General features: G+C 42.0%; 1 protein-coding gene across 50 annotated transcripts in view; it reads left to right on the top strand.

The window, feature by feature from the left end:
* SORBS1 (sorbin and SH3 domain containing 1) overlaps positions 1–16594 on the top strand; it is a 158191-nt gene that overhangs the window by 127381 nt on the left and 14216 nt on the right. For 40 of the 50 annotated variants that reach the window (XM_063163693.1, XM_063163699.1, XM_063163695.1 and 37 more), the window contains 10 exons: positions 702–767; positions 1338–1439; positions 2785–2834; positions 5575–5750; positions 9604–9689; positions 11198–11365; positions 12787–12833; positions 14335–14449; positions 14555–14680; positions 15737–15931. In XM_063163693.1, coding sequence (XP_063019763.1) covers positions 702–767; positions 1338–1439; positions 2785–2834; positions 5575–5750; positions 9604–9689; positions 11198–11365; positions 12787–12833; positions 14335–14449; positions 14555–14680; positions 15737–15931 — 1131 coding nt within the window. Of the gene's footprint in view, positions 1–701; positions 768–1337; positions 1440–2784; positions 2835–5574; positions 5751–7360; positions 8882–9603; positions 9690–11197; positions 11366–12786; positions 12834–14334; positions 14450–14554; positions 14681–15736; positions 15932–16594 lie in introns of all 50 variants that reach the window. The other 10 variants (XM_063163708.1, XM_063163741.1, XM_063163740.1 and 7 more) reach the window with 5 other exon arrangements.

Raw genomic sequence — 16594 nt, 5'->3', positions numbered from 1 at the left:
AAAATCCATTTTGAAATCAGCCCTTTCAGCTGTAGGATGAATTGGAAATAGCTAATTCCCAAACTTTCTCGTATCCCACTCTGTCCACCAAAAATCCCCACAAACAAACCCCAAACCAGTGAAATAAAAAATAACAATTCTGCATTCTCATTGCCCCACAATGCCACCACGGGAAAATCAGCCATTTGTTCACATGGTATGTATTCATACGCTGATGGAAGTGAGAAAGATTTTCCCTTTTCTTTATCAAAGGCCCTTGGTTTACCCTTTCCTTTTCAAAAGAAGAATGAGCAAAACAAATGCTTTTTATGACTCTGTGGTTCTCACCCCCATTTTGTTTTGTTTTTTTTTTTTGTTAAGAATGCTTTAACCAACAGCTGTGGCACCCTCTAGAGAGTCCAAAATCCCTTAGAGCACCTTGCAAAAAAAAATTCTGAAAACATTACTGAAAACAGCCCCTTCCACACTGCATGTATGTTCCCTTTTTCCCCCCATGATTTCCTGATATTTATGCTATAGCAGATTTATCCCTCTTTCTCTTCTCTTTCTCTGTTGTGGTTTGTTGTTATTTTATAATTTCTTTTCAGTGTTGATGCAAATTCCCTATTGTATTTCCCCTCTGTTCTAATCCAATTTCCATATTCTCTGTGATGTCTTTCCTTATCTTCATTTCCTCATTTCCTTCCTCTGCTTTCCATCAGCCTCCAAAAAAGATTTGGGATTATACTCCTGGAGATTGCTCTATCCTTACTAGAGAGGATAGAAAGGTAATTGTGTCTCACGTACGTTGCACTACAGCATCTAGCGCGTATATATGTGTGTATGTGGTTTTCTTTTCTTTTTTTTTTCTTGTAGCATTGCTTGGGTTTTGTGTGCTTGTGAGTGATTTTCTTTTTTAATTGGGCTTGAGCTCATTAGCCTAACAATTAAGTAGCTAGAAAATTGATTTAATAAACAATTCTGAAATCATAATCAGCCATAATTTAGAGTGGTTGTTTTGCTATCTTGACTTGCAATGATAATTGTACTAACAGCATATTGCGTATTATTACAGTATCTTTTTTTTTCTTTACAGGTGGGTTTTATAACTTTATGGTTTGTAGAAATAGATTCTAGCAGGCCTGTGCATCTCTTGATTTTAATGTTAATTCCTAAAACTATTTCCTCTATAATGATTGAAACATGATTAGTTGCTAGTGATTTTCTGTGTATTGTCCATACCACCTTCCTCTTTTTCGATTAAAAAGGCTCTTTTTTTTTTTTCAAAATTAACATTCCTTTGGTTTCCCCTAACCCTAAGCATTGTTTTCCCATTCTTCTTCTCCTTCTTTAACCAGAGTGATCTAGAAAAAGACCTCTACCTCTACCAGACTGAGTTAGAGGCAGATTTAGAAAAAATGGAGAAGCTTTATAAAGCACCACATAAAAAGCCACAGAAGGTATTTCCTATTCTTTTCATGCTGCCAATCCCCATTTCCAAGCTCTCTGCTCTAATCTATTCACTGCTGGATGATTATTAAATGAGGTTGGGATAAATAATGGTTCTGAGCGTTCTGACTGCATGGCTTGCTGTGTTGCTGTCAGAAATAATAGAATGTGATGCTGAGAATCCAGCTTGAAATCCATTTCAGATACAGTGATTTTGTCTCTCTCCCCACCACCACGTCTGCATTCAGCTGCCCCCACCCCCATCCCAGTCCCCATTTCAGGTTTAGAGTTCAGTGTCTGCAAAAAAACCCCTCTCTATTTTTCACATGAATAGGCAGCAGCAGCAATCAGCTTAAAATTCTTGGTTGGCGTGTCACGTCATCATCTCATGCCTTTCAAGCGTGTTGCCATCTACTCTCCCTTCTTACAAGCCCTGCTCTCTGCTTGGAGCTCACGCCTACCCAAGATTTTGGATATTCCTGAGAGATTTTACACAATTTTCCTTATGCTGCACCTTGCCGTGGCCTTCTAGGGCAGGTCAGCTGCTGCTGCTGCTTCGAGGGTCTGCAGCACTCAAACCATGAAATGATAGATTAATTGGTAACACGCCATTTTTTTCTTTTTTTTTCTGTTGCTGATTTTTTTTGAAGCTGCGGCATTTCACCAGGACTTGGAAAAGCTGCTTTTTCAAACCCAAGATTTGCTTTTTCTTCCTGGATAGAAACCCTCACATAGATGAGGGGACACCAAATAGAGAATTGCTTCTAAAATTGCCTTCAATTTTTAAATAACGTGTCTAAGAAGCGTTAGATGGATTTAAAGCAAGCAGCTAAGAACTGGCTTTTGCTATTGAACCTCTGTAGCTGGCATTGCTTCTCTTCAGTAAGGAAACTGAACTGAAACGTCGCTTTTCTTTTTAGAGCTTTGATATTTTTTGAACGCTGAGGAATGTATTGTGCTGCAGAAATGTAATACACCTTTAAAGCAAAGGCGGGCAGTGACCGGTTGGGGGAAAGCTTGGGGAAATAATTATGAGCATGTGTCTCCTGGTCATGGCCCAGCTGGTTATCTCTTCTTGCTTTTGGCTTTATTCACAATGACTCATTTGCAGACAAAAGAATAGGCACTGCGAAAAGGCATCGGCTGTGCTAAAAACCTGTCACTGCCCTGAAGGAACTCAAGGAAAATTGTTGCTTTTCTGCCAAGACATTGACAGCTTAAATTGCATTTAGATTTAAACCTCAATGTCTCCTATAGGCTAATATTGAAGTAATAGATGAAACATTTTTTGAAGCCTTTTTCTTTCTCCTCACGTGTAAGTGCATATCAATGACTCCTTTGTTTGGACTTTTGCAGAATACAGCAGGTGTTACTCCTCTGGAAACTTCCACAGACCATTCTTCCTAGTAAGTTTTTCAATTGCTTGTTGATGTCTCTTTTAAAATCTGAGGTCATGTAGGACAGGGTGTTGGATGTTGGAAATGCTTTGGCTTTTTGGGGGATGGATATAGTCAAATGCATGTACCTTAAGAATTATATGTGTGCTTTAGGTGAGTCCTGGTACCCTGTCTGCTTTTTGATCCAGAATGTGTTTTGAAGTGATTATATGACTGATTGCATTGTCGAAGTAAGATTTGCTAATTGTGCTAGGCAGTGGCTTTAAAAAAATCAACAGACCTTTAACTTCATCTGATGAATTTTGCAAATTGACTGTATATTCATGCAAGTAACAGTACTGAATACACAAAAATTGTTTGTTACACATGTGATAGATTGCCTGCTGCTAGATATTCCATGTTATATGCACCAGATCAGATGGATGCAATTGATGAAAGGCAGTAATTTTCCAGCCTACAGGAAGGGAACAGTGGTAGGAGTAACAATATTTCCCAAAGATCTATTGGGCACTACTTTTTCAGCAGAATATAATGAAAAGTATATTCTGTGTAAATGAGTTGTACATGGAATTGGTTTGTTTTAGAAGAGGAGCACAGACATGCAAAATCCAGAGCAAAATGCTGAGCTGTGTTGAGTTGTTTGAGCCACAGAGCCAGCCCCTACTGTGAACCTACTGCTCCTTGTAATTGTACTGAATGCTCCATGTCCATAGGCACAGTGATCCCCTCTGTGAGGATGGTTTGTTAAAAAAGGCAATTTCTCCTCCAGATGTCCATTAATACCATGTGTGTTCACTGCCCCTCTGGGGGCCTTAGAGGTCTCCTGTACTTCTTTCAACACAGTTTCCTTCTGTCTGTGTTCATTCTGCTGGGAAACCCACGCAACCACTGCAACTGCTTCATTTTGGTAGGAAGAGAGCAATAAAATAAATGCAAATCTCAGAGATTAGCAAAAATATATGTTTGCAAGCAACTGGTAGGGTTTCTGTTCATGACAGCAGTATCTGTGCCACACAAAGCATTCAGGAATGCCAGTGGAGAGGAAGCAAGCTGAGTGTGCTGGGAATGGGGCACAGGAGTGAGGCCCAGTGGAGTTGCATGTTTTTCCCTGCCCTTGCAGGCTGCTTGGCCTCCAATACAGTACTGCTTGCTGGCCTGAATAAGGGAGCAGCTAGTAAAGAGATTCACCAAATACTTCCTCTGTCTCCCCCGGGTTTAGTCCCAAGGACAATTGTTTTAACCCTTTGTTTTTTAACCACTAGGCTAACAATTAACCTCAGGGTGATTAGTCCCTGCAGCAACTGGCTGGGCTTCCTCAGCTACCTGTCAAAGAGATGCACTATTTATCAAAGAGATATCCCTGATAAACAATAGCTTTGTAGCTATGGGTCTGTTTGGGCATTATCTAGGTTGAAAAACTGACAATATTCCTTTTCTTTTTCATGGTGCTTTTCATGAGCTTTTCCTCCAGAAAATAGTTAATGAGACTGCATATGACCTGGTTTTCCTTGTCTGGAAACTAAAGTCATCTTTGTGATCCAGACATTGTGTAATTCCACCTCCATAGCCAGTCCTCTGATGTGTTTAAAGCTTTCTCTTTACCCCAGAAGTACAGCATCTATCCAAACTAAACAGATACATGTACCAATTTATCCACAACAAACAGATATAACCACAAACATTTCCAAGTTCTCATAAATTTGAATCACTCTTGGACATTAGGATGTCAAATATTTCTATTCATTGGAGAATCTGTATATTTTTATTTTTTCAAATTTTCCAGCAGTCATGCTTTGGCCTCAGAATAGCTTTGTGTGAGACTCCATCTTATTCTGAAGAGCCTGATTGAGCACAAGAACTGGTATCAGTTTAGCTTAGCTTTTAGGAAAACAGTCTGCCTGATTGCTTAGTAAGTTTTTTGCACCTGGAAAGGCAATTTATACCATAGCATTGTTAGTTATCCTTTTGGAGAGAAAACAGGGAAATCTAGAAATCAGATGTGTGAGCATACTTGTGCTTAGGTTCATGACTACAAAAAGGGATTTGCAATAAATTTCCAGTCTTTAAAAACCTAAGAAATTAAAATTGTACTAATTTTAACATCATTCTGTTTATATATATGCATGGTAGACCTAAAGTCCAGGATTTTTTATTCCCTGTAGAGGAAGCCTCTGGCAAAGCTGAACAGGATTGTGTGCATCTGGAAATTCCTCTGGCAATTAAAAATATCCCTTTACTATTGCTTCTCTGTATAGTCCCTCACTGACAGGCTTCAGAAACTGGTCAGGGAATCTTGAGCTGTAGTGTTGACTGGGAGGCTGAACTGGGTGAGATGACCACCTGAGCAGCTTTGTAAGTATGGGACAGGCATGGCTAGTGTTTAAGGAGAGAGAACTGGAAGCTGGAAGGTTTTGTGTACTTCCAGCTAGCCAGTGAATTTCATTGTGTCTACAAAGAAATCATGCATCAGTTCTGTGACTGTTGTCTCATCTGTAAAACAGAGGGGTGCTTTCCTGCTGCCTGTTTTCTGGGGGACTAAGACTGGAGAGTTCCCTCAAGTGGAGGATGCTTTGGTAGTGCCAAAGGCAGAACACTATTGCAGTGTATTCATAACCTCTTCATCAGCACCAGTTCTTCATGCACAGTCTATTCTGTGTTCACAACTGTGGTTATCTCTTAATTTACATGAAGCTCTCAGCAAGCAGGTGTGACCTCCTGGTGTCCCTTTCCTTTTTGTTGTGTGTTCCAGCTCCACTTATTCACCCAACTACCATGCAGTGAAGAGGGAGTCAGAGCTAGCTGTGGGGGACCCTACTGCCTTGGAGAATGAAAGGCAGATTTACAAGAGTGTGCTGGAAGGTGGAGATATCCCATTCCAGGGGCTGAGTGGTCTCAAGCGCCCTTCGAGTTCTGCTTCCACAAAAGGTGGGTGGTTGGAACACTAACTTCTTCTCCATTCTGCAGAGTGTCAAAAGCCAGGTGATATAGGCAAGCTGTTGCAAGGTTTACAGTATTATTCAAACCAGTTGAGATTTATGCTATCCTTCCACTTTGCCATCCCCCAGTGTTCCCTCCTTTTTTCTCTCAGACCACAATGGCCAATATTTTTAATGATGCCTTTAACTGATCCAGGTTCCTCTTCTCAAGAGAGATCAGCTCCCTCCATTCAGCACCTCAGCCACAGCCCACACCCTCATGTTCTTCCTCAAGGCTGCTTAGGCTGGCCTTGCTATCCATCTGCTCCCACTGCCTTGCCATTCTAGAGCCCTTCCCTGGCTTTTCTGTTCTTCCCACAGCAGTATCTCAGCAGGCCACCCCAGTCTGCTGGCCTGGCTACCCTGGTGTAGCTGGTGCCCTGTTCTGCACAGCCTCCTGCCTGCCAGGGCTGTTCAGAGAATGCACTGACACTGAACCAGCAATTGCTGCCTGAACCAGCCCTGCAGGCTCCAGGAATGTGAGCCAGAAGAGACCAATCTCCTCCTCTTCTCTCCCCCTGTTGCAGACTCTCTAAAAGAGACAAGGAAGAGCATGACTCCCATCAGGGAATTGTACTGGGGAATGTATCTCTGAGCCAACTTCAACCTAAAAATGGCTTGAGATGGGGAGAGGACTGGAGATGGAATGTGCTCGGTTTCTGAACTGCTCTCCCTAAAAATAGTACATCATACCAAAAAGGTCTCTCTGTCTCCATCTCCCAGCTGTTTTTCAGCATTTTGTCAGGCCTGTAGGGCAGGGAGTCAAACTGGATCTGAACAAAAAAATCTGTTCAAACAGTTCCCCAAACTGCAATTGAACCTGAATGGTTATTTTGACATTTGAATTTGAACTCAAATCGGAAACAGACCTAAAAACTGCAGTCTAAGCTGAAACCAGACTGAATCCTATTAAAAAAGACCCCAAAAACCCAAAAAAAACCCCAATGTCCTGATCTGACCCCTTCAATTTTAAAGCAACCATGGCCAACCACATTGTCTGAAGGACACTCAGCTTATTCCTAGTATGGGGAATGTCTAAGTAGGCATCTCTTGGGTGAGGTCAGCTGATGTGGTGTGCTTGTGCTAGCACAGTCAGCCTCTGGTTGTTTTCTTCCTCCCAGGAATAAACTGTTTGGCAAGCACTGTGGTAAGACCATAGTAGGTGTGATTACAGGCTTGGTATTAAGCCATTTTTGCAATGTTAGTGTCTCTGCATTCTTGCTGACACCCTGATCCTGCCCAGAGTTCAGCTGTCCTTTTCTATGGTGCCACAGCTTCCCTGGAAGGTCATGATGCTTTGCACTTTTTAGGAGGGTACCTTAAAAGTGCTCCAGATTTGCTTCTGGCCAAGCCTCTCATTTTAGAAACCCTAACAGCATTTCACCTACTCCTCTAAGTGTGGCTTGTTTTGCAGTTTCTTCCTGCTTTTCTTTATGTTTTGGAATTTTGTTTCTTTAAGGTGCATTTTATGAAATCCAAGCATGTTCTTTCTCCTTTCTCAATAGCTTTCTAGCACTTAAGCTAACAGGTTGTATTTATTTTATTCTGCATGCTTACCAGTGGATCGTAAAGGTGGGAATGCTCATATGACTGCACCCTCTTCAGTTAATAGCCGAACCTTTAATGCTAGTCATACCGGTATGTTAGGTCACGCATGTAAACATAAGAAGCCTTTATCAGCTGCCAAAGCCTGCATTACTGAAATCCTCCCTTCTAAATTCAAACCCAAACTAGCAGCTCCAGCTGTTCTTGTGCAGGACAAGACGGGTATCTTGCTGTCTCATGAGAAAGCTCAAAGCTGCGAAAACCTTCGTAGCTCCACTGCCTTGTTTGATAATAAAAAGGCTTTCATGGTAGACATGGGGGAAAGCATAGAAAACATCTTGATGAAGTCGAAGCAAGAGTATGCCATTAAATCTGGCAGTACCATGAGCCTGCAGGAGTATGGCACCAACTCTAGGAAAGGCTACCTTTTCACTGCCTCCAGAAAGAGTGGGGTGGAGTTTACAACACTCTATAAAGACATGCACCAGATCAACCGGTCCAGGATCCATTTGGACACAGTTTCCTCCTGCAGCGTGAAAGATATTGCATCTCAGTTTGAGAATGAAGCGAAGGACAGGATGGAGCACAGCCTTAGTCGAGAGGATTCAGAGCAGATCCCCAAAGACACCGTTTCCTCCCGTATCAGTGCCTTTGAGCAGCTGATCCAGAGATCCCGATCGATGCCCTCACTTGACTTTTCCATTGGACAAAGCAAACCCACCACTTCTCTTCAGTCTAAAACTTGTCTGAGTGCTGCATACTCTGCAGAGATTCTTCTGGATTTGTCAAAAGCACACCAAGTAGAAAAGGATGTTCCCAGCTTTGCAGATAAATCCTCCCACTCCTGCAGCAATGTGGAAGACACGGCTTCAGATGTCAGTGATGTCATCCCCATGGACACACTTTCAGCTTGCACTGATGAGATAGATCTTCTCTCAAATGCCTCCAATGACAGTGGCAGCAGCTCCAGCAACCTGAATGGGCCTCAGAAGCATAAAATCAACAGATGCAAAGGTTCATGCCCAGCTTCCTACACCAGATTCACTACCATCCGAAGGCATGAACAGCAGCAGGCCTCCAGGCACCCTGATTCCAAAGGGGATGTCTACGGGGACAGGCACATGCTCCCCAGAAATGTCTACCTAATGAGCCCACTCCCATTCCGATTGAAAAAGCCCTTCCAACACAAATCCTGCAGAACTCCACCCCCAGACTGCCTGGCAAGCCTGGCAGTGCCCAGCCCTGAGAACCCAGACGACCCCATACAGCTGCAGGGGAGTGTAGGAAACAAGAGTCACCACTCCCAGCACCAACCTTGCTCCAGAAGCGGGCCTCTTGCTCCCCGGCGCCTGTCCTCCTTTGACATTGTGGAGAGGCTTGGCTACTTCCCCACCATGGGATCTAGCCGGGATAGCTTCATGGGCCGGGCTGACATTCCTGACTCCTTAAACAATGGGAACCCTGTTTCATATGCCCTCTACCACAGCCTGGACACAAACAACAACCCGCAAAGTGAACTTGGGACGTACCTAGGAGGTGGTTTTTGTGTTCTTTACCGGTGTTCCTTTATCTGTCTTCTTTCTTCCATTCTCCTCTTTTCTTCCACAACCCTTGCATTTTTATGTCCCACCTTTACATTCCCTGACTCTCTGATTTTCTCCCCTAGTGTGTCTAATGTCCTTTTGCGTGTCTTGCTGAGCAGTTTTGTTCAGGGCTTGTTAACAGCTGCACTTCTGAGAAACAATTTCCGCTGCATTTCTAATCACATCAGGTTCAGTTTATCTCTCAAACAGCTCTGGGGATGCAAGAATCTCAACATGAGATAATTTCTAGTCCTGTATCATTTACACACATGGGAATTATAAACCAAACCCAGATGATTTGCTTTAAGGAGTAGTTTCTCAAGGTCTAGTTGTGTGTGTGTGTGTGTGTATTAAACTTTTATCAACAGTAAAGTGCCAAATCATACTTTGATGACAGTGAATCTTTTCTTCACAAAGTCCTTCTATGTCTTTACTCTTTCTTGTATCATTATTTTCTCCCTGTTCTTGGATCTTTGTTCACATGTACAGCCCAAAAGGGAAAAAAATGAAAATGGATAAATAATCAACATCTGATTGGCAATTTGGTCAATGGCAATTGAGAATCCTTACTGTCATAATGGAAACAAATTGTTTAAAAATATTTCTTTTTTTCCTTTCTGGTTATGCTAGATAAATCCATGTGTATTTTAACTTCCTTATGTTGTTTTGAAGTAGATTCAGAATCACCAAGGCATTTTGTACCAGTTGATTACATGGAAACTCCAGAAGAAATCCTCCGCAGGCGGTATGATGATAAAGAGGTAATGCCCTCCTTTATGGCTTTATAAAAGCAGTGGCAGCTCCACATGCAAGAAATACAGCATTCAGCCTTACATAAGGATAGCTTGTATGTCCATGGCTCTGTGTCCTGGAAGTTAGGGTAACAAGCAGTAACTAGTGTGTTTTACTTTCAATACTCTCTGCCACTAATTTGCTGTGTTATTTGTATAGTCCAATTCAGCTTGTTTCAAATAAACCTGATAGTTCTTATCAATTGCAAAAAGTTGCATACAGAGGCTTTGAATAATATAAAAAGCTTGGAAATGTATGTGAGCAGTACCCTAGTACTTGCAGAAAAAGATTGGTAATCTGTAATTGCTCTTCATGCAAGCCACTTGAGTCAGTATTAATCAAATTGGTGAAAACACTATTATTCCTGTGGTGGTCCTCAAGTTTTGAGGGTAAGATGTTTTAAGCTATCAGAAATTCGTAAGTTTTCCCCCAGTGCAAACTAGAATTCTTTATGGTGTCTGAAGTTGTTGTCAACAGAATGTAGCAGTCCTTTTTGAAATGCCTGGGTAACAGTGGGACAAGCTGAAATAATAGGAAAGCCACATAGACTTTTCAGCACTGGGTGTATTTAAGCTGAGCTAAAGAAGTTATAAAGTGCTTGCTTTCCTGGAAGATGGAACTAATTGCCCTTGCTGGTGGGGGGCAGGGGGTAAGTTTTGCTTTTAGTGTTAACTTTCTGAGTTCAGATTATGTTTATATGTGCTTTGAAATACGGTAAAATCTGTTCTTAATTCCTGTGTAAAAAAATGGTTTTTTGCTGTCTTCTCCTGTGAAAGTTGGTAATTCCCCCACTTCCAAAATGCAGCATGCAAACTCATGTAAGGTAAAAAACCTTACAGAATTCAGTAAGACCTTCTGGTTTCAAATGAGTTAGCACACAGCTGAACTCTTCAGCCTACAGAAGGTGGAAGAATCCTTCTGTGCAGATGCACAAGAATGCATGTTTCCATTTAATGTGCCAGAGAGTTTAGAAATCCAAAATAATTTTTAGGTGTTTATTTACGTCATTTTACAAAGTGTGTTACATGAGCCCAGAAGAACTATGGGAGAGCCTGAATGTGGTTAGACACCCTCCCAAGCTCTTTGCAAGGCTTAGGAGAATTTGGTGCCTCAGAACTCAATGGGGCTGATTCAGGTCTCTTGGAAGTCAATGAGAGATGCTTCTTTTTGGTGGAAGGGGGTTTGGATCAGGTCTCTGCATTATCAGCAATCTTCTTAGAAGCTCCTAAGACCTGTCCAAAACTTGGAAAAAACTCCTCATTGACTTCCATCAGCTTTGGCTCAGATCCTCTGTATGAGCTAGATTTCAGTTATGCCATAATGATGATGTACCTTCTGTGTTTGTAAAATGAAAGGGTATTGTTTAGTTAGTAGAAACAATATTTGATACTGAACTGCAAAGCCCCAGCTATTTGCAGGGTACTCGGGAATCTTTAACTAGATGATTTACTGCCCATTTTATGCAATTTTATGGCAGAAACTTTTAGAGGACCAGAGACGGCTTAAACGTGAGCAAGAAGAAGCTGATATTGCCGCTAGAAGGCACACAGGGGTTATTCCAACGCACCATCAGTTTATCACTAATGAACGATTTGGGGACCTCCTAAATGTAGACGATACTGCAAAGAGGAAATCTGGGTCAGAGGTCTGTTTTAGTTACCTCAGTCTGCTGCTTGACCCAAAGCAATAATTGCCTCTCACAATGTTGTGCTTTAGGCCGACATTAGCTCTTCAGAGAATGTCGTTTGTTGTTTTTTTTCCACCTTCCCCTTTCCCATTCTGGCTTCATTTAGATCTGCTTTGACTTTTATGCCTGGTAAATTAATTGATATCTTATACCAAGCTGCATATATTAAAGCATGCCTGCTGAGAATTGCTGGTGCACACCTGTGATGCATGCCTTTAAATATCAGCTACTTAGTCAATCAAAGGCATTCTACATCTTTTGCATCATATTGCTACATTGTCTTCTTGTCTGTGCCTTATGCTTAGAAACTTCATGTCTTGTTGATCTGGCCATGTGGCTGTCACATAGTTGTGAGTTTTTTTAGAAATACATTGTTTCTCCTTTTGAAATATGCTTAATGTCCTTTAGAAACATTCAGACTAAAAGTCTCAGCATGTTTCACTGCGTTCAACTTGGTTGGACTTGCTGAAAGAGACAAAGGAGGAGGTACATATTTTTTCCAAGAGCCCAGGGCACTTTCCTGGAGGGCTGGATGTTGTGTCCAGGTGTTATGGCCAAATGCCTTTCCTGCCTCACATGGATTGCTGCTGGGCTCTTGACAGCAGCTCTGTTTCCCCAGAGGTGCTGCACTGTGGTGGGTGAGGTGCTCACCATATGGATGAAGTACACCTGTCTGCCCTTTAGTTTCAAATGCTCTGCTCAATAATGTGACTGCTTTGTATTTTGTGCTCTGTTACCAAAATTACTGTGAAATTGTCTGAATATTCTGTGGCCTTTAGAAAATTAGCCAAGTAAACCTTTTAGAGCCCAGGCCTGCTGTCAACACTCATTTTGGTTCTTTAGCCACTGAAGACTTTTTTAAAATGTGTGCCGAATTTATTCATATTTCCCTTTCACCTTTGTCTCTTTCTTACCAATTGATACAGAGTACATGGGTCACATTGCAGTATTCAGCAGGGCTAGATAATAATTAATAAGAGCCACATCAAATAATATCTTATTGTTTTTCCCAGCTAGTCAATTTTGCTTTTCCATTCAAATGTCAAGAGAAATTTGGTCCTGGAGCCCCAGTAACTGTAGTTACTGGATCAGCTTTCATTCATCAGGGCTAGTCACATTAAAAGTTGACTGCTGTTACTTCTATTTCCTGTAGAGCTCCTAATTATTGCTGTGCCAGAAGTTGGCACTTTATGTCCTGATGGGAGATGCCATCCAGCATATTTGGACTGTAATACCAGTTGCACGCAAGCTTGTAGCAGAGTACCTGCATTCAATTTCCATGCTAATCTTACCTGTAGAAGAGTTTGGGTGATTTTCCTCAGAAGAGGGTTGAAAACATAATTATTATTTTAATATATTGATTTTTTTTTTCTCTCCAGATGAGACCTGCTAGAGCCAAGTTTGACTTTAAAGCACAGACGCTAAAGTGAGTATAGCTTGTTGCTCCTACCTGGTGTGTTCTTCCTCTGCTTTTTCCCTAGGATGCAGCATGCAGAATTTTTGAAGTGTCGTGTAATTGGATTCATGTTTTAGGGTGTCTTTCCAGTTCCCAAAGCAAAGTTGTCCATAGTAAGGCAGGGAGAAGTAATATGAACCTTGCAGACCATAGCATCTAAAGGACCTTGAGAAAAATGTCTTCTCTCTCAGTGCATCTCTATCCCCCATGATTTTTAGGACAAACCTGCTTTCTTTACTGCAGCAAGTGAGTGCTCTGCCCTGTGGATAGGTGGAGCCACAGGAGAAGAACATCCTTTTCACTATGCACAGGATAGCCCATGGGCAGAAGTTAAACAGACGCCCAGCTCTAAGCGTGCGGGCCCCTGGCTCGGCATTTTCCTGATCCAGAACAAAGAAGTGTGCAGAGTGGTTACTGCTCTCCTGGCATCTATGGATACATCAGCAGATGTTTCAGATGTCATTGTTGTACCTCCAAGCTCTGTTGTAGTCCTTTGGGTGAATCCTATGGCACTACTTGTTCTTTTTAGAGAAGACTGCTGTGAAGAGAAGGCCTGGAATAGCCTCTGTGTCAGCATGAGCCTGGAGAAGCTCTCATTTTAATATTGCTAGAGGGGGAAGAAAGAAGAGCAGAATTCAGTGAAGGACCTGCATGAATGAGCTAATGTCCTGAGAATACTTTTTATATGTTCTATAGATGATGATTTGTAATAATTTAAATAGCATCTCTCCAGCACCTGTAATAAAACTGAGGAAGACTAGGAGTAGCCATTGTGTGCCTTGAGTAGAACATACCAGAGTGCCAGAAAAAAGTAAAGCAGAGCTTGTAAAAATCGTCTTGGAAAAGGCTGTGTTGCTTATTTTCCTCTGGGGACCCAAGTAGTAAGTTTATGAGCCTAATACAAGCTGGCCACAGTTCCTCAAGCTGCGGACATTCATAATTTTAGCACTGAAGCCTGTGGATTGAAATTCCAATTTTTAGCCCAGTTGAGATCACTGACTGCTCAACCATAGGCTGACCATCAGTGTAATCATTGCAGGATGAACTTCACCATGTGAGCATGTTAATCTAATCAGCAAACTAGCTCAGATTAAAATCATATGTCTCTTTGGAAGGTGTTTGTGACATGTCTGTTTCAAAACTTGAATTGAGGGCTGCTCATCATATCCAACATGGAAAGTAGCCAGTGTCATATTTGACTTGAGCTTTACCCCATTGCTTCTGGAGAGCATGTGGTTATTAGGGCCCTCACAGGCCAACTTTTTTAATAGAATCCCCAAAGAACAAGAGAGGTCTTGCACATCACAATATGAACAAAGTAATCCTCAACAGTTAGCTTGTCCTTTGGGTGGAGCATGATGTGTATCAACATGCTGGTGGGCACCTTGGTACCTAGGGATTGCTGCACAGAAAAAGAACACATCTGTTCTCCTCCAGTGAAGTTCTGATGGAGTGCTTGTGTTGTTAACAGGGAACTTCCTCTGCAAAAAGGAGATATTGTTTACATTTACAAGCAGATTGACCAGAACTGGCTTGAAGGTGAACACCATGGCAGAGTTGGCATCTTCCCACGATCATACATAGAGGTAGCTGCTTTCCTTGCAGGTGTTCTTTGTCCACTCTCTTTCTGCCTGAGACCAGTTTATGGGCATCATGTATGAGACTTAGCTGATTCTGTTTGTTCATTCTAGTTCATTCCACCAGCTGAGAAGGCTCAACCCAAAAAGCCATTACCATTGCAAGTATTGGAATATGGAGATGCTATTGCTAAGTTCAACTTCAATGGGGATACCCAAGTGGAAATGTCCTTCAGAAAGGTAGGGCTTCTGTTGTGTTGATTAATTGAATCCAGACATGATGATGTTTTTTAGCACTAGTAACTTGCAATTTCCAAATGAAAGCTCCAATAAAATGGACTCTGTATTCAGGAAGGATTCCTCCTCATCACCCATGTTTTAATCCACAGTCATTATGTAGTACATTGCCGTTTTTGTTGCAGGTAGGCTAAATCAAGAAGTGCCAATTGTTTCCTTAGGTCCAGCTGAGAAGATACTTTCAACAAGAGTGCTGGAAAGCTGGCTCTGCAAGGCAAATTAGATACTTGGTGACAGGTCTTTCCAGGTTGGTTGGATTCAGTGGAGGCCCCACAGAGTTACAGAGTGACTACAGTCACACAGTTACAGTGGTTTAGAAATGAAGGTAACTGGATTCACCATCTCCATGCTACAAGCCAAATCATTAAGCAAGCCAGGTTCTGTGGTATTGAGGTGACTGGCTAGACTGACTGCAGAGTGAAGGTGTGGGAAAGGAGCTGTGTAATGCCTGTTCAGAAGAAAGTCATCCATATTTAGATTAAGTAACAGAAATTCTCCATCTCAACCAGCTTTCTGTTTTGATGCTCAGATTAGATCTTCTCTGTCTTCTCTTTTAATTATATATGAAGGTGAGGCTTGCAGTGTATATTAAGGATCTGGAAGTTACTTTGTCAGCAAAACTTGGAGAGACCATAGAGAGACCTAGTTTAAACTGCAGACCTGTGCATACTTTCTGTACACTTCATATGCCTGAGAGTCTTATGGTCAGCCTGAAACTGCTGGTTTCCATTTTTAGCTGACTTTAGCAGGTAGGGTCCTGAAAATGTGACCATAACTGAGTCTGCAGACAGACCAAGTCCGTACGAGAAGATCTGCAATTTTTTCTTTCTCTGAACTGAAAAATATCATTCCCACCCAGAGTTTAGGATTAGGATAATTGGAAATAGGCTGAGAACCACCAATTATTTTAGGTCAGCTGCACCAAGATTTAAAATGTAATCTGCTTTGGAATGATTAAACATGTTAAAATCAGAACTACATTGCTGTTCCTTCCCACAGGGTGAAAGGATCACGTTGATTCGACGAGTGGATGAGAACTGGTATGAAGGAAGAATCCCTGGCACCAGTCGCCAGGGCATCTTCCCCGTCACGTACGTGGAGGTGCTCAAGCGGCCAGTGGTCAAGAACGCCATTGACTATCCCGACCCACCTGTGTCCCTCTCCCCCAGCCGCAGCATCACAGCCTCACCACAGGTACTAGCACTAGATGCAGCCAGGTGCAACACCTTGCAGAACTGTGGGATAGTGCCATTCTTGTGCAAGAAGCAGTAGCTGAAAGAAAGGTGTATTTTGTGCCATAAAGCTACGTGCTCCCTGCAGTAGGCTTCAATTGCAGGAAGAGGTGATGTTTCATTTACCAGAAAGGTTAATGAACGGATCATTTGGGGATTTGGAGACTCAGCTTTGCATCTCTGATTTGGAGCTTGAATCCAGGCCAGGTTGAAAGGACTGCAGTTCACAGCCACATGATTAAATTTCACTGTCGGAGACGGAATGAATTAGTGATCCAGAGTGATCCAGCTTTTCCTGAGTATGTATTTACACTTCACACACCTTTACTGTGATGAGGGGAATTTTATATTATGACTATTAAAAGTGTCATAGTCTGTAAGGTTTTAAGAAGTGCTGTAGTCTGTAATAGTCATTATATTGATCCCAATCAGCTTGAATTAAGCTGTATACCTGCTCCTGTATGATCTAACTCATGACCAAGGTTTTTGGGGACAGAGTCAGGAGAACAGCTTGCATTATTCGAAAGTGCTGCTACATGAACTCAGGTTTTGAGAGCAGGTCAGTCTGGGATCGTCCATGAATATTAGATTCACTACAAACCATACTGCAGTTCAAAGAAAAAAT

Source organism: Melospiza melodia, chromosome 9 (assembly GCF_035770615.1).
Source record: "Melospiza melodia melodia isolate bMelMel2 chromosome 9, bMelMel2.pri, whole genome shotgun sequence".
NCBI lineage: Eukaryota > Metazoa > Chordata > Aves > Passeriformes > Passerellidae > Melospiza > Melospiza melodia.
Note: the sequence above shows the minus strand (reverse complement) of the source record. Positions and strands in the feature narration are given on the sequence as shown.